At 41.0% G+C, this 21,109-nt stretch overlaps 1 protein-coding gene across 5 annotated transcripts in view; it reads left to right on the top strand.

Annotated features, from left to right (window-relative positions):
- LRCH1 (leucine rich repeats and calponin homology domain containing 1) overlaps positions 1 to 21,109 on the top strand; it is a 192,928-nt gene that overhangs the window by 101,650 nt on the left and 70,169 nt on the right. For all 5 annotated transcript variants that reach the window (XM_082859639.1, XM_082859637.1, XM_082859640.1 and 2 more), the window contains exon 3: positions 14,841 to 14,967. In XM_082859639.1, the coding sequence (XP_082715765.1) occupies positions 14,841 to 14,967 (127 nt within the window). The remainder of the gene's footprint in view (positions 1 to 14,840; positions 14,968 to 21,109) is intronic.

The following is a 21,109-nucleotide window of genomic DNA, read 5'->3' as shown; positions in this document are numbered from 1 at the left end:
GCTCACTGGGCATTTGTTTTTAAGGTGGAACCTTGAGTAAACAGTCCCTAAAAATTTTAGTATACTTATAAATTACTGTGCCTGTAAAGTTATTGGTGTTGGTAGTTGAAGGGCTTCATTAAATGCGAATGAGTTCGTAATAGGTATTTCTTATCAGATTCCATTCCTTTTAGTATAACCCATGCTTGGCAAGACTTCCAAAAGGGATTTTTCCGTTCTACACATCACCTGATCACAGACGTTTCTTGAGATCAGTGTTTGTATTGAAAAAAAGAACAGAGAGACACAAAAGGGGCATTATAGCTTTGATAGCCAGACTGCTGTCAGAATGTGCTGGTTTTGTTTTCAGTTCTGCTTCTGATCTTAATAAAGTTTTTAAGATCTTTGCGCTGCAGATTTGCTTTCGGAAAATAGGGTGAACACTCACACCTAATTCATTGTATAGATTTTTTGTTTATGGAAATTCTCAAAATTTTTTCTGCAAGCTCCCACCAAGCTCCAGGCTCCAAATGAGCAGGCAGATTACATTTATTTTTCTCACTAGACAGACCAAAGTCCTTTGAAACATTGTCACTTCATCAATCATCAACTTATGTTTACTCCAAGAGCATTACAGTTTACCAAGTCTTATAACAAGTGATGTAGATGAGAAGAGGGAAAGGAAGAAAAACAGAGCATCAACATGTGAAAGGAGGTGTGGAAGTTTGAAATAACTTTCACCATTGTCGTCATCACGATCATCATCATCATCACTTCTTAATAGCTAAGTAGGATTTCGTTGTTACACCATCATATTTGAGCCCTTCAACAGCCCTTTACTTTATTTATTTATTTATTTTTAAAATATTTATTTATTTATTTTGTCTGCGCCGAGCCTTCGTTGTGGCACGCGGGATCTTCACTGTGGCATGCGGGATCTTTAGTTGCGGCATGCACGATGCATGTGGGATCTAGTTTCCTGACCACGGATTGAACCCTGGCTCCCTGCGTTGGGAACGCGGAGCCTTACGCACTGGACCACCAGTGAAGTCCCAACAGCCCTTTACTTTAGGTAGGAAATAGGAAAGTGATTTATCCCTAGGATACACTATTTCATAAATAAGAATAATAGGAATTAGTGGAACTTATTTCTATGACATTTATTATTTGCTCAGCACTTTCACCGTTGTCATCTTGCTTAACGCTGTGCTCTGATGCATTCCATGCTCCTTTGAATCGTTTCAGAATCATAAACATGGTTGTTACAGAATTTTCCAGGATGCCAACTAAATATTTAAATAAGGAAATTAAAAATATTCATACTGCTATATTCATACTTGATTCCCTTTTTAAATTTCTAACACCTGTACATTTGTGCCTTTGTTTTTTCCTTTATTCATTTTTTCAGAAGTTTGTCTGTTTTTATTGTGTTTCTTTTTAAAAATCAGCTTTTAAGTTTAACGACTGTTGGTATTTTCCTTTTCATTAATTTCTGATATTATCTATCATATTTCCTTTGGTCTATTTTCTTGTAGTTTTATTCTTTTTCTAATTCCTGGAATTTCTAGTTATTTTTCTTTTCTCATAAGAGCATTTAAGGCCATGGATTTCCCGGTACTTAGTGCTTTAGCTGATGCCTAAAAGTTTTGATGTACGGTCTTTTAAAAAATCACTCCTAAATCTTTTCTGATTTCCAGTATTTCATTTTTGACCCATGAGTTTCCTATAGAATATATATACATTTCAAAATTTTTATTGGAGTACAGTTGCTTTACAATGTTGTGTTAGTTTCTACTGTACAGCAAAGTGAATCAGCTATACGAATACGTATATCCCCTTTTTTTTGGATTTCCTTCCCATTTAGGTCACCACAGAGCACTGAGTAGAGTTCCCTGTGCTATACAGTAGGTTCTCATTAGTTATCTATTTTATACATGGTATCAATAGTGTATATATGTCAATTCCAATCTCGCAATTCATCCCACCCCACCCCTTTCCTCCTTGGTATCCATACGTTTGTTCTCTACGTCTGTGTCTCTATTTCTGTAAATAAGATCGTCTGTACCAATTTTTTCAGATTCCACATGTATGCGTTAATATACGATATTTGTTTTTCTCTTTCTGACTCACTTCACTCTATATGACAGTCTCTATTTCCATCCCTGTCTCTACAAATGACCCAATTTCATTACTTTTTATGGCTGAGTAATATTCCATTGTATATATGTACCACATCTCCTTTATCCATTCCTCTGTTGATGGGCATTTAGATTGTTTCCATGACCTGACTATTGTAAATAGTGCTACAATGAACATTGGGGTGCATGTGTCTTTTTGAATTATGGTTTTCTCTGGGTATATGCCCAGTAGTGAGATTGCTGGATCGTATGGTAATTATATTTTTAGTTTTTTAAGGAACCTCCATACTGTTCTCCATAGTGGCCGTATCAATTTACATTCCCACCAACAGTGCAAGAGGGTTCCCTTTTCTCCACACCTTCTCCAGCATTTATCATTTGTAGATTTTGTGATGATGGCTGTTCTGACTGGTGTGAGGTGATACCTCATTGTGGTTTTGATTTGCATTTCTCTAATAATTAGTGATGTTGAGCATCTTTCATGTGTTTGTTGACCATCTGTATGTCTTCTTTGGAGAAATGTCTGTTTAGGTCTTCTGCCCATTCTTTGACTGGGTTGTTTGTTTTTTTTGATATTGAGTTGTTTGTATATTTTGGAGATAGAATATATTTTTATAGTTATCTTTTAAAATTGATTTTTAATTTAATTGCATTGTGTTTGGAGAATATTTTGTTTGATATTGATTCTTTAGATTTGTTGATATTTGCTTTATAGTCTATGCATAGTTAAATTTATAAATATTACACATGAGCTTGAAAAGAATGTATGCTAAGTGTTGTGTACAGGGTTCTAGTAAATCCACTAAGTATAACTTACTGTTGCTTTTGCATCTCACTTATTTTAGGGTTTACTCTCCTTCCTTTATAATATGCATCCTTAAGTAGTTCATTCAGTGAGGGTACGTAAATACAGTCTTCTTTCTGAAATGTCTTTCCTCATTCTTAGAAGTTTCAATTATTTGTACAAAATTTTCATTTGTATTAGTATAAAGTTTTAAGTTGACAGTTCTTTTCTATTGTATATCAAAGACATTATGCCTTCTGGCCTCTGTTTTGCTATGGAAAAATCCTTGCTTGTCTACATATTTTAAGTTTGTAGAAAATCTTCTATATTTTTCCATTTGATTTCTTCCCATATCTTTGTCTTTGGTGTTTCTGTACTTTATGCTATGATATGTATAGATATATATTATTTTGATTTACCTGACTGTACACTTTATTTTGCTTCCTGAGTCTGAAGACTCATGTCTTTCATCAATTCTAGAAAAATTTATTTTTTTTTAATATTGTGCCTTCCTCTATTTCTCTGTCATTTCTGTCTTCTTTGTATACTCCCTATTAGTTATATGTTAGACCTCTCATTCTTTCACATTTTTTAGTCTCTTTATTCGTTCTTATTTCTTTATATTTGGGGTATTTTTCAAGCATGAATATGCCTTTAACATATTGAGAGTGAAAGTACAGTAATACTTTGAAAGCAGGAAAAATTGTAGCACCATGGGATTCCTTAATGGAGAAGACTCTTAGTGATTGAGATGTGTAGCACAGGAACTATACATTTTGACTCATTAGTGAAATCTTATGCATTCTCTTACTCTTATAATAGTATACTTTGTTGGTTGCCTAAAAACAACTTAATCCTGAATTCCTTTGAGTTGTTTATTTTATTATAAAACTTGATAAGAACCAGTCTTGTTGCCTTCGACCTTAAATTGAAGTTTGTGAGAATTTGACTTCTTAATCTTCAATCCTTTCTTTGTTGAACTCTGCTTTTTCTATCTTGTCAGCATCCTCCATACCGTCTTCCCTGGAATTAGGGCTTTAAGGAAGTAGGATTTGACTGCAGTCTGGAGGTATAATAAGGGAGGCCAACCCAGGGCTTCCCTTAGTTCTCTTAGTGTTCTTTGTTGCTTGTTAGTAACGATTACAGTAACTGGACAAATAAAGTTTTTTATAAGAGTTGCTTTTGAGAAAAAGAGACGCATTATTGGTTTTCTGAGTTTCCCAATCCAGATCTAAATGTATCACTTCATTTTCAAAAGTAATAAAACATACACTGTAGTGGCTAGAAAATTGCAGAATATTATGTTAAAAATATTATCCTACTTCTGAAAGGAATGCCTGTGCTCTGAGAACTCAGGGAGGGGAAATTTTGATGAAATAATGTAGCCAGGAGTTTCAGCATGTGTAATAGTTCCAAACAACATTTTGTTTTCATGGACGAGAAAGTCAAGAATAAATGCATAGTCTGTAGTGCTTTATCTAGAAAGAGTCAAGGGGTTGGGTGCTTAAGGTACAAAAGGAGTGGTTGTGAGGTGAGCAGGTTATTCTGTAAGGCATTTTTTTCATCTCCTGTCATCTCTTGGAATACCTTTATACTCTCTGGACCAGATGGACTGTCAGAACAGATGGAATGAGATGATCTCTCTGAATGGTGAGATCCAAATAACCAGAAGATTTGGGTCATTTTGAGAGTTGGATCGTGTGGAACTGTATTATCTATTAATCCCAGCTTATCTACCTTATCCTCACGAAATCAGGCAGTGTGTTTCTGAAACTCCCATTTGGCAACTGGCAAACCATCACAGAAAGGGATGGGAAAATAATATGAGAAAATTGATCCATTCTACTGAATGATTAGTCCTTCTGTTCATGAATAGAGAGCAACAGAACTGGAGAAAACCTGCCTGCCAAATTCCCTAGGAGAAAAGAAGGTACATATTTCTAACCACAGGGATCCCATTAGGTACATTAGGGTGTAAGTAGAACACCATCTCCTAAAAGTATAGTCTGTGGAAAAGTGTTATGTTGGATGTTAATAGGTATGCTTGCTTTAAAAAGAAGTCCACATATTGTGCTATCAGAACTCTCCTCCCTTGTTTTGTGAGGTCTACCTATTAGCATCTCCTAGAGTGTGCTTTTCAGAACACCATTTTGTGAACACTGATTTAGAAGAATGTTTATCACCTAAAGATTTAGGAACTGACCTCATGTCTAAAAAAGGATGAGGTTAGAAAGTATGTGCCTTCGTGATGCCCTGTTCAGGGGCCAAGATATCTGTATGGACTGGATGTGTTGAAAGACACGATGAAATGTGAGTAGAAAAGAGAAAGGCCCAGGAAGTACTACAGCATAGAGTGTGTTCACACAGCTGCCATCCAGCTTGATTTATTCTTTATTTAGCACCTTTGAAATATGTATAAATCTGAATTTTGTTTATTATTAATGATCAATTAAAATATGCAATTAATTTTGAGAAAAAATAAGTACTGAAAAGTGCAAAGAATGTATCAATCACTCGCTGAGTACTCAAGTTTAAGGTTTTTTTCTTCTCCCCCGCTCCTTAATAAGATTGAACTTTTTCTGGAGGGCGTGAGGGGATTTTTTCAGTTTCTGGGTGCTCTGTATTATGTAATGAGGAAAAGAATGACCTTGACCAAAAGTCTAAAGCAGCTGGGTCTTTACATTAAATTGTCTGCCGTGAAATTTCATTGTTGAAACACCAGTCGCTATGGCTAAAACTAATCACCTGTTAAAGGGTAATTCTTTTTAAAAAGGTAAATTCATGACTCTCATACAAATATAAAATGTACATCTGTCGAAGATTGTATTTAACCCATTAATTAATGAAGGAACCAGTAGAATGTTATATCCTGTTTAAAGGAGGATTCAACACACACACACGCACACACACACACACACACACACACACACACACACACACATTAGTGGGCTTACTGAAGTAAATTTACAAATAGTTGCAAAGCTGGTCAGTATCCAGTAGTCAGTTAAAATTCCTCTACACTCATCATGATTCATCTGTATTTCTGTGGACAAAAATGATTTGCATTACAATCCATTTCTGCAAACACAGAGTTGTACAGTAACTCAAGGACAATGAATAGCAGAGATAATCTGGGAGGGTGTGCTAGACGAGACCCCCAGTAATGGTTTTTGTCACAGTTTTTCCAGATACACCAAATAATTTAATTTATATCACCACGTGCAAGAACTGTATAGCTCTGTGAACTATTTGAACAGGACTATAGGTAGAAGAAAAAAATAAAGAGGTGTTCAGTGGGGATTGTGAAACTCTTCCTTTCAGATCCTGTGTTCTAAAGACTGTGAAAGGCTGTTTGCATGTAGGTGGGCAGGGAGGACTGAGGCTACAGTGAGAGTGCTTTGAAGGCAGTGCATTGCTTTCACTTTTGTGTGGCCATTTAAATGGATTATCTTCAGGGAATTTAAGTAAACTGATATGAGTGGTGGCCCCTCTGGTGCATTAGTCCCTGCAAGAGACCGCTGTGACCTCAGTACCAGGAGAGAACACCTGGGGACTTCGGCAGAGGCAACCTTTGAGCATCTGACAGTGGTGTCCAGATCTGCAGACACTTGTTTAAAGAGTTGTTTAGGATGAGTCTGGAATCCTTCATTCCACCTTACAGGATAAGACCCATAAAGGAAGTCTCACTTTCTTTATTCCTTAAGAGTCACTCATTTTTTATCTTAAATTTGAGAAACCCAGTAGGAAATATTTGCTGCTCCAGCACTTTTAAAATATAAGATCCACATTCAAGTAGGAGGTAAGGGTATACCAGCTCAGAGGGATGTTGCCTATCTTGGTAGGAGTTAATAAGCTTCAGGATTCATGTACATTTCACATTTTCTCAGTGCTTAGAACAGGTTCTTGGGCAGAGTGGCACTTAGTAAGTGTAGGAAATAATTAGCTTCCTTTCAGCATTTGACACCGTAGCATCTTCCTCCCTTGATCTGGTCACATGCCTTGCTGCTCACTTTTCTACTTCTCTCTGTCTCTTCTCTATTCGATGTTCTTTCTCTTCCTGCACCTTAATGCTAGTATTCCCCAAAGCCCCATCTTTGGTCCTTAAATCTTCTCTCTCAGACCTCATGCCTGATGTGTGTGTATCCAGTACATTCTCTGTCACTTTGACTCATTTTAACACTAGTCCTTATTTTCCCAATGGACTAAAATTCAGTTCCTCTTAGATGGAACAGCTCAAAGTTCAACATGGGCTAAACTAAGCCCATTTTTTCTTTCCCAAATTAGCATATTTGGAACCCTGTTCCTAGCCATGCTCCTACCGCTTTTCTCTAGCACCCTATCCTCCAGCTTGGAATCTCAGAGATGATCTTCGACTCTTTCCTCCATCCCTTTTCATATAAATCAGTCATTGAATTGTCAGTCTAGTGTCTCAGTTGCCTCCGTTTGGAATTTGGAGCTCTCCTCCTACTGTTTTCCTGGTTTACCTGTACTTTTTATTCCAAAGTAAAATGAGAAGAGGCTGTATTTTATTGAGGGAAGACCACAGACTTTGATCTAAAGCCCAGCCCACATGGTTTCATATCTTAGCATTAGCTAGGCAACTTGAAGCAAGTGATTTAAATTCACTGAATAACATCAGTTTTTGTGTCTGAAAAGTAGGGGGTTTAATGTTACAGGATTATTGTGAATATAAATAAAATAATAGTTGTCTAAGTGCCTAGCGCAGTGCCTTATGCATAATAACCACCCAAGAAATGTTTGTTGAATTGTTGAATGAAGTTTGTGGCATACTATTATCTTATGGATTCCAAAATGGGTTAAGAAAAATAATGGCAAGAGGTCTAGTATTTGAGTAAAGTAAATGGATTTTTTCTTTTTGCGGTACGCGGGCCTCCCACTGGCTCCGGACGCGCAGGCTCAGCGGCCATGGCTCACGGGCCTAGCTGCTCCGCGGCATGTGGGATCCTCCCGGACCGGGGCACGAACCCGTGTCCCCTGCATCGGCAGCCGGACTCTCAACCACTGCGCCACCAGGGAAGCCCCAGTAAATGGATTTTATAGCATTTTTAGTAAAGAGGATATGCTGCTGACTTGTTTACGTTTTAGAGCAGTTAAGTGGAACTGAGTTATTATTGGCTGTCAAGTTACATGAGAGAAGCTTTCTGAACACTCACTTACTTGGAAGGATACGTGGGAAGAAGAGGATGTATATAGAGTAATATATTCATGCATGTCTACCGGCATTACACGTTCAGAAATTCCTGGAGATGGATGGAGAGGCACACGTCTTCAAATGATAAACAAAAATGCTCAGGCACCTTAAATTTTATTATGAATGATTTTTGTTAACTCAGTCCCCCTGGGTAAAAGTTGATCTGAGCAGCCTGTTCTCATTTCAGTCAGTGTCCATAGCCCTTTCTTTTTTGGCAGGGAAAAATGTTAAAGTAAAAAATATCTATTTCCCTGGCTTTGGTGTGGAGTGGCATGGAGGAGAAGGCAGGTAAGGTAGGCGTACCTTCCTGGGGACAGAAAGGTGGTGTCCGTTCTGCCTGGGACATGGCTCCTAAAAGTGGGAGGATTCTCTTCAGTGCCAGTACATCTTTTCCAGCCATTTAGTGGTACTTTTCCCACTTGGCAGCAACGATGTTTTGCTTAAGGCTCAGGCCTGTACAGTCTCAATACTTAAAACCTCAAATCTACATTGTTGCCTCTGGAGGTGTTTGGCCAATTATTATTCTTGCTAGTATCAGGTGTTGAGTTCTCTTTGAAATCTAAAGCTTCCTTGATGTTGAACACTTAGCTCCATTTTACAACGAAGGAAGGAAATGATAAGTATTATAGAGGAAACTTTAAGGAATAGTTTTTAGAGACTTGTCCTTATAGAACTGAAGAGCTCTTAGAAAAAAGGAGAGGAAATAGCTGAGAAAGGGACAAGTTATCAATAACTGCACTTTGAAATCTAATGACGGACATTGGTAGTGGTGGTTGCTGACTGTTAGGGGTGTAAAAAGCCAGAATATGTTAAGCCAAGGTTTATTGATACTCAAGAGGAGACTGATAGGCTGTTATTGTGGGAAACCAGTTCAGCTGCAGAAGCCAAATATGGCGCAGGTGTGCACAGCAAAATGGCTGGTGCCGCAATTTGCCTGAATTCTGAGCTGCTTTCGGTGCTCGCTGCTTCCTTTTCTTTTAGTTTTCTGAAGCTGCCTTTTACTTTCTCAAAGAATGGCCCTATTGTGTAGTGTGAAATGGATTGCTATAGTGTTCAAAACTGGTTCAAGATTCACTTGAAATGATGACTCTGTGTTTCTAGTTTTGCAACATGTAAGTTTTCAAATGATCGTCATTCTCAAGTTGTAGGTAGCAGAACTGCTTTCAAAGTTAGATGTAGATGTGGACTCCCAGATTTTATGCGTATACATAAGGTCAAGAGAATTTCTATCTAAAAAATTCATGTGACACATTAGTAAAGCTATATTTATAGAATTTATATTTACAAAACTAATGTTGGCCAAGATATCTCCAGGCAACTTAAAGCCAGGCTCTGGTTGTTGTTGGTCCTTGTCTCAGACACATGAGGATGGTGGGAATGAAGGGGGAGGGCTGGCCATGCAGGGGAAGTATTTAGTCATTTGAGGAAATGAGGGTGAGAAATTCTGCCATGGTGGGTTTTCAGAACGAAGCAAGCAGGAAAAAGGAAATAGTTCTCTATGGATATTGTTCACCGTTGTGTGTGGACATGAAGACGAGGAACAGTCAAGTGGCAAACACACACCAGAAAAAAATCACTCTGCCTTTAATGAAAGGCGAACAGCGTATGCAAAAAGAACATACGGCAAAATTAGGTGAGGTACCCTGTGCAAGAGGAAACTTATTTGGCTCAAGTAGTATAACTGCTCTTCACTGTGGTTCATGTGCCAAAAGCACAGACAGTGTGATTCAAACAAGCAACATACAGTAACTCCCGTGTGCTTGTTTATTCCCTTCCTTGCCTGAGACCTATACAGGGTGAGCCTGAGGTGCCGATACCATGAACCCTGCCCTGCTTCCTCTGTGCCCTTTAGAGGCACACTGTGACATTTTCTTAATAGGTTTGTGATTTCACATTATTATTTCTGTTCATTTTTGAAAACTAGTAAATAGAGAAGATGACCCCTGGGTATTCATGTTTTCCCAGAGTAATGGTAGGATCTTGGAATTAGAGAAGATGGGAGAGAAAAGGTCATTGGTGTGATTTTTTTTTTTTTTTTTTTTTTTTTTGTTCTAGTTCTGGTTCTCCAGATTGGAAAGAGTTACTTGGTTTGTTTTGGCCTGAAACCAGCCTGGTTTTCCCCAACATGCCTCCGAATCGTCATCTTTAATTGGCTTATGTTTTTGATAAATTGAACATGCAGCCTTAGTTTAAGAGTGGTTGAAATGTTAGCAGTTAGGAAATAAAATCAATAACTAAAACCTAATTAAGCTCTTTTTGGTCACCTCCCATTGCTTTGCTACGTCAGTGGTGTTGGGAATGGTTTGACCTTAATATATGGATTTAGTGTTGGGCTAAGCACGTTTACATCCATAATCTCATGTGTCATGTTACGTAGGTATTATTATCTATGTTTTATGGATGACAAAGTCAGAGAGGTAGGTGACTTACCTAAAGTTCTATGGACGATTATGGCAGAGATGAGACTTGAACCCAGGTTTTCTAATTCCACAGTTGGTGATCTCTGTACCAACTGAGCAGGTGAATCTGTTATGGAAATCTTTCTAGAAATTATTTTAAGTGAGTTCCATGTTTCATTATTAAGTGAACCCATTCACTTACAAAAAGGATCTATTCCAGTAGAATAAAAAACACATATGATGTCTGATAACAAAATCACGTGTAAGACTATAGCATGTTTTTATCATCACATACATTAAGGAAAATAACTTTCTGATAAACCAGTAATAAATAGTGTTAAATACCAAAATTAAGTCTGAAAGCATGGATATTAATAAGGAAGGCCATAGTCAAAATACATTAAAATAACACTCTAAAAGTGAAACCAGGGCTTCCCTGGTGGCGCAGTGGTTAAGAATCTGCCTGCCAGCGCAGGGGACATGGGTTCGAGCCCTGGTCCGGGAAGATCCCACGTGCCGCGGAGCAACGAAGCTTGTGTGCCACAACTACTGAGCCTGCGCAGTAGAGCACGTGAGCTACAACTACTGAAGCCCACACGCCTAGAGCCCGTGCTCCGCAACAAGAGAAGCCACCGCAATGAGAAGCCCGCGCACCGCAACGAAGAGTAGCCCCCGCTCGCCGCAACCAGAGAAAGCCCGCGTGCAGCAACGAAGACCCAACGCAGCCAAAAATAAATAAATAAAATAAATAAATTTATTTAAAAATAAATAAATAAAAGTGAAACCATGCAGAAGTGACTCGGTTTGTGAATTCCTTAATTTAGGACTTCTGTTAAGCGAGGGTAGCGCTCCTTGAAGAGGAATTTAGCCTGCAAACTTAGGCTATCAGAACTGTTCAGGTTATGATGAGCTGCCTTGTTTCACCCTGAAATGAGGAAACAGACCAGTAACTCTAGTCGGAAGTCATTCGGCCGAGAAGGAAGGAAGACAAAGCGTTAGCAGTAATCACAGGCTGGTAAGAGCCCGCTGCCTTCCGGCCCCGCCTCATTCCTCCTCGCCTCATCCTCCACCCAGCCTGAGCAGGGAGAGTGACAAGAAACACTGGGGAGGCCCTGCTCTGTGCTGGCAGGAAGGCTCAGGCCACCATGACCGAATCTGTAATTTCTACTTCTGAATAAGTGGCCCTTTTCCCCCCGTAAATTTACTCTTTTGTAATGAGTGAGTTTAAAAAAATCTTTTTTTTTTTTTTTAAATATATTGCTTTCAGATGTGACTCCCAGGCTGGATTTGAAGATAAATGTTGGCCATTACCTGATCAGATGCTGTACGGTCTTATTTTTAACCATTGTTTCCTTCAAGGGCCTGTTCATAGTGCAGAGGGCTGCAGGACACAAGTGGGGGCCAGAGTGGTGGATTGTGGCCTGAGGCACTTACTTGCTTGAGAAAAGTTGCTGCCAGATGAGCAGTTTCAAAAAGCTTAGGCTGCTGTTGTGGTCTTTAGTGGGGAGAGGATTAAAGGGCGTGCAGTTTCTCCTCTTCTTTATAAATATTTGCTGGAGAGCTAATGGGTTTTTGTGTGCGTGTGTATTTCGTTTTTCTATGGGGGAAATTACCAGTAATACAGGAACATCCTGTGATAAAATATACAAAGTACAGGCTGAGGGAACGGATGGATGAAATAGAAGAAATGTGCCCCAGGCCTGTGGCATGCTGTATTATGACCCGTCCTGGCATCTCGATTTGCCTACAGGTGATTAACTATAGTATAGATAGAGGAATGTGTAGGGCATAAATAAATAGGCTGTTCCGTCAGCTGCTTTAATCATAAAAACCATTCATCCCCATCAAAGAAACCGCAAATGCCTTCACAAGCCTAAATTTTATTTTAAATTAGTTACCCATCCTGAAGAACTGCAGTGGGAATAATCCCATGTAATTTCAAATGCTCATGTGTCTGAAGGAGCAGAAGCTTCACTGCATTGCTTCAATGGTATGTAGATGCTCTCCCAATGCCATACCTGCTAATCTGATTAGATGCCTGCATCGAGGTAGTGAGACTGGCAATACTTTACATCTGAGTTTCCAAGCAGAGAAACACAGGAAAGATCTCCAGCTGTAATTGTTGATTCTGTGGAAAATAGCGTAGAAATTTCTAAAAATGCTTATCTTTGTTCCCGTTATCCTCTCTTCCAGAGGAAGTTCAAATATGGCTCTAGAGTAAGAGGATTACCGTATTAACGTTTTACTTTAGCAGTCCTCACTATGTGAAATGGTATATTAAGAAATATTTTAAACCACAAATGCCAAATTATTTACTTGCCACCTTTTAATAAACGGGGTTCTCCTTTGCAGAGGGAGTATCTCAGGAAACTTTTCTGGAGCTTGAAGAAAGCTGGCCCAGCAGGGCACTGGGAAGGCCCCCTCCTCAAGACCGAGGAGCCCTCCTGCCCCCTCCTCAAGACCGAGGAGCCCTCCTGGCCTCTTGCAGCTGAGAGGGGGCAGCGCGAGGGGTGTGAGAGCACAGAAAGACAGCCTGATAGCCCTGGCTTCCCCTTCCGCTGCCCCCAGACATCAGGAGAGAGTGTCAGGGTGAGCCCATTGCCCCTATTCTATCTAGCCTGTTATCCTAACCAAGGGGAAGCTAAGAGCCAGCTGGTCCTTCCAGCACCAGGATACAACCTCCACCCTCAGGGCTCTCACTCTCCTTCCCCCTCTGCTGGACCCCCTGAGAGAAAGCTCTCTTCCTTCTGTGCCTTTTTGCAAAGAGCTTTCTTTTCACATCTGGGCAGGGGAGAGAAGACATGGCTCTACATTTTCTTGCTAGAGTATGGTTACCTGGCATCAGGCACCTGGTCACAGTGGTCACAGGGAGGCACCCAGGTTGGAAAGGCTATTTTGACAGCACAGCACCTGCTTTTTCTGAGCCCGTCCGTTAGAGACACCCTTTCCTAATCAGATACCCACCCCCTCACGTGGTAGGGTGAGGGAGTAAAAGGTTCCACTGAACTGTAACATATGTGTGGAAAAGTGCACAGATTGTAAGTGTACATCTTCATGAATTTCCACACCTAGAAGCACCCATGTAACCAGTACCTAAGTGAAGTTTCTTTTTATAATGATATTTCTTCCCAAATTATGAAAGTACTTGGTAGGAATTTTGGAAAATACAGCAAAGTATAATAAAGAAAATAAAATCCACTCACTGTACCTACTCCCCAAAAATGGCTACTGATAACATTTTGGTGTGTTTCCAGTCTAGCTGTCTGTTCTCATCTCTCACACACAAAGACATATGCACACCCACAAATACACACATGGTACCACAGCTTCCGAAGTCTCACACGTGTGTGCGAATACACGCAGAAGTTCCAAATACAGATTTGTAGATATTTCACTGCCTGGTGGTTGGCTCCCTCAGCAGAATGGCTGAGAAAGAAAGGGAAACCGGAAAACCATCTGTCTCCTTACTTGATAGCAGGAAAAGGGCTCCTTGTGGAGGGGAAGGTAAATAAATGGCCGACGTATCCTTGATGTGATTCGTAGATTTCATTTATCCGATATTTTCCTGTCTCTCAGTCAAGTAGCGTTGATGATGGGAAATTTAAAGATTTCTCAACGCGGACCATTAAGTAGAGACGAGAGCTTTTGGTGAAGAGCAGAGGTGAGGCCTGGGCTCACACTTTTCATGCTCCTCTGTGAAACTGAACCCCTCTTGGCTCCAACTTCACTTTTGCCAGAAGGCCGACTTTTCCTTTTTCTTTTTTAATTAGCTCTCTCACAGATAACCCAGGCAGAATTTAACCACAGAGCTCTTGCTTTAACAAAAGGAAGCTGAATCAAAATGTTGGAAATGGGCCCGGTGGTTTTGTGAGTTACAGCAAAATGATCTTCCCCGTCACTGCTAAGATGGATGCGATGATGCTTCCTTGCGCTGGGCTGGTTGCTTTCGTCCTCGCTGAATCTCCCGCTCACACTGTCAGAAAGGGAACAGTTGGCACCAGCTTCCCGTTGCTATTGGTTGTACAGCCTGTGTTGCCCATATGCTCTCGAGCTGGCCAACAGCTCGGCATCTTCAGGGGGCTTGATAGGGTCCCTTGTTGTGGAAAAAGTTGTTTCCCTCACAACTGCCTATGCCCCTCTTTTTTAAAAACTATTTTTTATTTTCTTATACACTTGGGATTTGCATTTTTATAAAAGTTTATCAGACTTTTTATATTTGCAAAATGTTTTCTTCAGTCACTCCTTTCTCCTTGTTTGTTGAAAAAACATGTTCACAAACAGTATGAAGTAGCCTGCCTGTTTACCAGAGTTCTTTTATTTCTTCGCAGTCGGAATCAGCTGTCCGCCCTGCCGGCCTGCCTGTGTGGTCTGCCTCTCAAAGTCTTAATTGCAAGTAACAACAAACTTGGATCGCTGCCTGAAGAGATAGGTCAGCTCAAACAGTTAATGGAGTTGGTATGTTACTGATTTCTAAGATGCCCTTTTTGTTTGTTTACTAATTGTAGCCTATCAAGGTAGTCAGAAAGACTTTTTGCTCCAGTGGGTCAAGGAGGGGATCATGTCCTGTGGGAAGGTCTGTATATGATAGAGACATTAAGTGGGGAAAGGAATAATCATGGCTTTGCTGTGACAGAGTTCCTGAAATTTATAGGTTTCCTGTAGTTTACACTTCCTGAAGTTTTCAGCATTTACAGTTCCTGAAGTTTACAGATTATCCTATGGTATTTAGATCATTTTTTTTCAGATTGCATAAATAAATTTGTGATACATTATGGATACACTGGCAAAACAATCTGCAAATAAGTTAGTAGGCCAGACTTTATGAATGTATATAATTAACTTGGAAAGAAGAGAATGCTCTGATTCTCTAAGAATTTTAGGAACCGTTGCGCCAAATTGATGTAACTTTAAAATGTGTCCATATCCTCAGGGAGAAGAAAGAAGAACAAGTTATAGATAGGCAGAGTGGCTTGTAAGTATGTACCTGAGACCGAGATGTCAGCTCCTTCACCACTAATTGAATTACTGACCTTGTTTCTAAAATGGGAAAGAATGAGTTCTTTCTGTACTTCTGTTGAGCTAAAGATATCTTGGGTGAATGAAGAGTCAAGAATGAGCAACTCGTCTAAACAATAATAGTCATAATTTATCCTCCAACAAGCATTCTTCCGTACTGCCCTTGTGTCCAGCACAAAGCTGGGTGTTGTGATTACAACCATGAAAAGGACATAATACCTTCCTTCAAGTAGACTCCAATCTAGAACATTGATGGCCAATAACTTTTCTCTTGTGTGTCAGTTCCAGTTAATTTTTCCAGGGCCACCCGGAACACTGGGGTGGTGGCTTGTGAGGCCCAGATAAAGAGTGCTGTGACTCTATGGTCATGTGTCCATCTGGAATTGGCTCTGAAAGTGACAGCCCCCATGTCACATGTGTATCCACTTTGATTTTAGGACAGAAGTGAGTAATTTCTGTATAAAGGCAATAGGGCCCTAAAAAGAGTACCTTTTTCAGGATGGCAGTATCTGAAACCCATTCCAACTAGCTCACACCAAGAGTTGGGATGAGTCATAAGGAGACAGGGGTCTTCACATCCCTAGCACCATGACATCTGGTCAGGGATCGTGAGTGACTAGAACAAGGTACTGGAAAGTTGTCAAGAACCACGGAAGCCACTGGCTTTCTTGCTCAGCTTTCTCCCTACAATGGAGAGGTCGCCTAGCCCATAGATCCCAAGTTTAAATGTCCCCCCAGATAAAGCACATGGCAGGACCTACTAGCATGTCTCAGCCTTGGTTTCTGAGTGAGAGAGGCGAGACCTGGTTCCAGCGTCCTCTCCTGACTTGGTCAGTGATGCCCAAGGCACGTGGTCACATTGCCTGGACACGGCTGCTCGGCTGCCACGGAGAGGGGTGATTCTGCAAGAAGTCAGATATTAATTTGGGCAGACACCCTCCTCTCCACAAAGTCTCTATTACAAGAAGTAAGTGCATGGCGTAGGAACTGATTGATTGATTCAGTCTTGGGGTTGGGGAGGGTTTGTACAGGAAGAGACCTTTGAGAGGCGCCTTACATAAGTCCGTGTAAGGGACAGAGGAGGCACTCAAGAGAGAAAGGACAGCTTGTGCAAAGGCCCGACAGCCCGGGAGTGCACGGCATGCCTGGGGAGTGTGAAGCAGTATGATCCCATTGGGGCTGGGTGGAGTGAGGCTGGGCACTGCACCCTCGAGGCCACCGCTTAGATTTAGGCCATCATCACCTCCAGGGTGTTCAAGGCCCTGCTGAGTCTGGCCCCTGCATACCTCTCTAGGTTCATCTCTTGTCCCTGGCCCCTTTACCCTCTGAATTCCAGCCTTGTTCATTTTCACTTCTAGACTTTTGAGCACATCACTCTTTCCACAAGGACTGATTCTTCCTTCTCTTCTTCTCTTGGTCAGTTCTTAGCCAAGGTAGATTTCACTTCCTCCAAAAGCCTTCCCAGATCCTCCAAGCCAGGGTTGGGTGCTCCTAAGGCCAGCACCCTCTACGTATCACTGAATTTTCAGGGAACCACATTTGTCTTCTCACTTGGTGTTCTCCAGGCCAACACCCGCTACACCTTGAAAGCTGATTCAGGACCGGAACTGGGTGTTATTTGCTGTTTTATCCCAGTGCTTGGCACAAGATAGATGCCCCCAAAAATGTTTGCTGAAGGCTGCTGTCAAATCGTGGACAGTGGACCAAGAAGGTGGCTTGGGACCGATTGTGAGGACTCCCAAGGGCCGTGCCAGTGAGTGGCGACTCTGTCTTTCAATCCAAGTTAACTCAGAAGGTTCCATTTTAACTGATTCTGGAAAACAAAAGATATAGCAAATAACACTTCGGATGAAACTGATAGTTATTTGCTTTTTAAAAAAATGCTTCTTTCAGGAGTGTGATAAACCCCCAAATCCGGGTTTGCTAGAGTTTGGATTAGGTCTTGCAAACACTGTATGAGTACAGCGTTGGTAGTTTTCCACTTGTCGGGCTCCTGCGGAGTGGATGTGTGGCACGTCGGTGAAGTCAGCCTTTGGCAGCCGTAATGTGTTTCTGTCCCACTGCACCCTGGGCTTAAGCTGACAGCGTGCCATCCATGGGCTGTGCTGCTACAGAGCAGCTCATCTGCTAATAGGTGGTGCACGTGCTGAGCCCTGCAGCCAGCCCCACACGGGGCAGGGCTTTCCTCAAATTCTCCTGTCAGCTGCTGGTGGCAGGCGGCAGAGGTAGAAGAGCACTGTCTCTAGGCTCGGGGCACATGAGCTGCTGGGTGGCTGTAAGGGATGCCCTGGGCTTTTCTTAGGCCCCCATCTGGAGCTCAGCTCTAGGGAAGCTGCTTTGCCTCCCGGTTCCAACACTGCCATCAGCCTGTCCTGTGTCTTTTCTCCACCAGCAATAACTCTTGCACACTTGAATCCTAGAATGTTAAAGCCACAGTGGTTTTAAAAGACGTCTAGTCCGGGACTTCCCTGGCGGTCCAGTGGTTAAGACTTCTCCTTCCAATGCAGGGGGTGTAGGTTCGATCTCTGGTCGGGGAGCTAAGATCCCACATGCCTTGGGGCCAAAAAAACAAAACATAAAACAGAAGCACTATTGTAACAAATTCAGTAAAGACAAAAAAAAAAATGTTCTGCATCAAAAAAAAACCAGTCTTTTAAAAAAAAAAAAAAGGACGTCTAGTCCAAGCTCTCAACATCTTACAAAAGAAGAAACCCAAGGCAGAGAGACAGTGAGCGATGCCCAGAGGGTCGGTCACCCTGGCGTAGCTGATTTACAACCCAAGCAGAAACACCCTCACCCAGCACTGTCCCTCACCCAGCACATGATGCAGACAGCAAATGTCATTAAAAAAATTTTTTTGATGTATTTTTTAAACATCTTTATTGGAGTACAATTGCTTTACAATGGTGTGTTAGTTTCTGCTGTAGAATAAAGTGAATCAGCTATACATGTACATACATCCGCAAATCTCCTCCCTCTTGGAGTATAGTTGATTCACAATGTTGTGTACTTTCTGCTGTGCAGCATAGTGAATCAATTATACATATACATATATATATATCCCCCCATTCTTTTTTAGATTCTTTTCCCAAATAGGTCATTACAGAGTATTGAATAGAGGTCCCTGTGCTATATAGTAGGTCCTTATTAGTTATCTATTTTATATATAGTAATGTGTATATGTCAATCCCAATCTCCCAATTTATCCCTCCCCCTCTTTCCCCACCTGGTAACCATAAGTTTGTTTTCTACATCTGTGACTCTGTTTCTGTTTTGTAAATACATTTATTTGTACCATTGTTTTTGAGATTCCACATATGAGCGATATCATATGATATTTGTCCTTCTGCAAATGTCATTTTACAGGTACTAGTAGCCACATTAAAAAAAACAGAAGCAAATGAAATTCATTTTAGTAATATATTTTAGTTTACCCTAGATAGCTAAAATATTATTTCAACATCTCTACAATATAAAATTAATGAGCTATTTTGTAGTCTTTCTTTCCTACTAAGTTTTTGAGGTCTTCCACTGACACAGCACAGATTGGACTGGCCACATTTCTCCTGCTTAATAGCCACGTGTGGCTGGTGGCCACCCTACCAGACAGGGCAGCTCTATAGCTTGTGTTCTTCCTGCTCTATGGGCAAGTGTGACCTTCACAAAAAGCATTTATTTGTGAAGTTGGTGAATATTTAATAACTTGCCATTATTTAACCGCAAGGGGTGACTGGCCTTGCTTAAGGTCACAGACTAAAAAAGATTAGTTTCCATCCATTCTTATTTATTTTTCATACCTTTTTGCTTAAAATAGTATTGATACTACAGGTAACCATGTCAGATGATTTTTTAGCTATCAATTGGAAAAAAAATTCCCTGGAGAGCCTGAAGTAATTCTGGAATTGCGTAGGAGTCTCCTGTTTTGTAGTTACATAGTAACCAACTTGTTAAAAACATTTGGGTGCTCCCCAAGCACTCAGAGTACCTTCAGTCACGTAGCGCTGATAAAATCTCTCAGCTTATTATTAGGCTCTGAGCCCTGTTGAACTACTTTGGTAGAAATATTTGAGAAATTTTCACATCAGACTCAAAGAGTATCCTAAACTGAGTTGTAAACTCGCTTCTCGTCCAAGTATGAGCGAATGTTCCAGAGTCATCATTCGCTGAAAAAACAAAAACCAAAGCACCGTGGCCATCTGCAAGAAGGGTGCCCTCTCTAATTTTTGAGAGGAGTTGGATTTGGAAAACAGTATCTTACTTTCTTGAATATATCACAATTATCTAAGAATCTTAACACATAAAGCATTGCCATTTAATGATTGTGATTGCGCAAAGAATATGGACAACCAGTTTTTCCTCCTTCCATGAAGACTTTCATTAAGTAACACTTCTGAGACGTCTTTTCTTGAGTCCACAGGAGAGGCGAGGATATATTTCCACATTGTTTCGGGTGCCGGAGAACTTAGGGGAACCTAAGCTCTATGGAGCTGCCCCTCAAGGGTCATTTCTGATGAGAATGATCTAGAACTTTCTGACCTCCTCAGCTACTTTGAATTACTTCTGTACCGCTTGTCTCCTTAGAGCTGTAGCTGTATGTCTGTGTTGCTTTGTAAGTCTTTGTATCTGCATGTTCTTTCTATCCAGGAAAGAGATAAAGCACTGGCATTTACTGAGCACCTACTGCATGCCAGACACTCTGCTGAGTACTTGACATGTGTTCTATCATTCGACCTTGACAATAACCCAGCAAGGTGGACATCCTGTCTACCTTGCACAGACAAGTGTGGGTTTCAGGATTACTTACCCAAAGGGCGTGGGGCCATGACGTGGTAGAGCTGGAGTGAAAACCAGGTTAGTCTGTTGAAAGCCCAAGGCCTTTCTGCAGTACAATGCAGCTGTGCTCACTGGGTCCTCACCTAGATCGTTAAGCCTCTCGTGGAGAGGAGCCATGACTTCTTTCTGTGTAGTTGCCCTATTTCAACTTGCAGTGCTTTTCCCATTCAAGTTGGGGCAGGCCGGGAGATTGTTACAGAAGTAGGGTGTGGTACAAATGGACCGTGTCTGTCTGAGAGTTCCCTCACTGAAGAACCTCAAGCTAGGCACCAGGGTCAGCAGACTTCTCTCGGGTTGACGAAACCTCATTTTACTCCTAAAGACAGTGTCAGCATCCTAGAAACATGTTTTTTGTGTTTTTTACCTGTCGAATCATACCCGAAGGATAAGGTGTGTTAAATATTTGGTAAGAAATACTGTATGAATGCCATGTTATAATTAACAGATGGCTCTGAAGAAGACAGGCACACTAAGGAAGAACACAATAAATTTGAGAACCTTCTATGGGGGATTTGCCAAAGGTCTTAGAAGTTTTCTCACCAGTTCTCTGTACGTGCTGACACACTGGGGTCCATCTCTGCTTTAGTTTTTCTCAATTCTGCCCTCTCCCAACTCATGCCGTGTGTGAAAATTGTGTCTTCCGGCTCTAACCTTCATATAAGAGAACATAATATCACTGTTGCAGAAACCTGCTTTTACAACCCCAAACTCACTGGGCCTGACTCAGGTAGGAACTGACTGGAAGGTG

The sequence above is a fragment of the Leucopleurus acutus genome, assembly GCF_964270905.1.
Source record: "Leucopleurus acutus genome assembly, chromosome: 18".
Lineage (NCBI taxonomy): Eukaryota > Metazoa > Chordata > Mammalia > Artiodactyla > Delphinidae > Leucopleurus > Leucopleurus acutus.
This window is presented reverse-complemented; position numbering and strand designations above follow the sequence as displayed.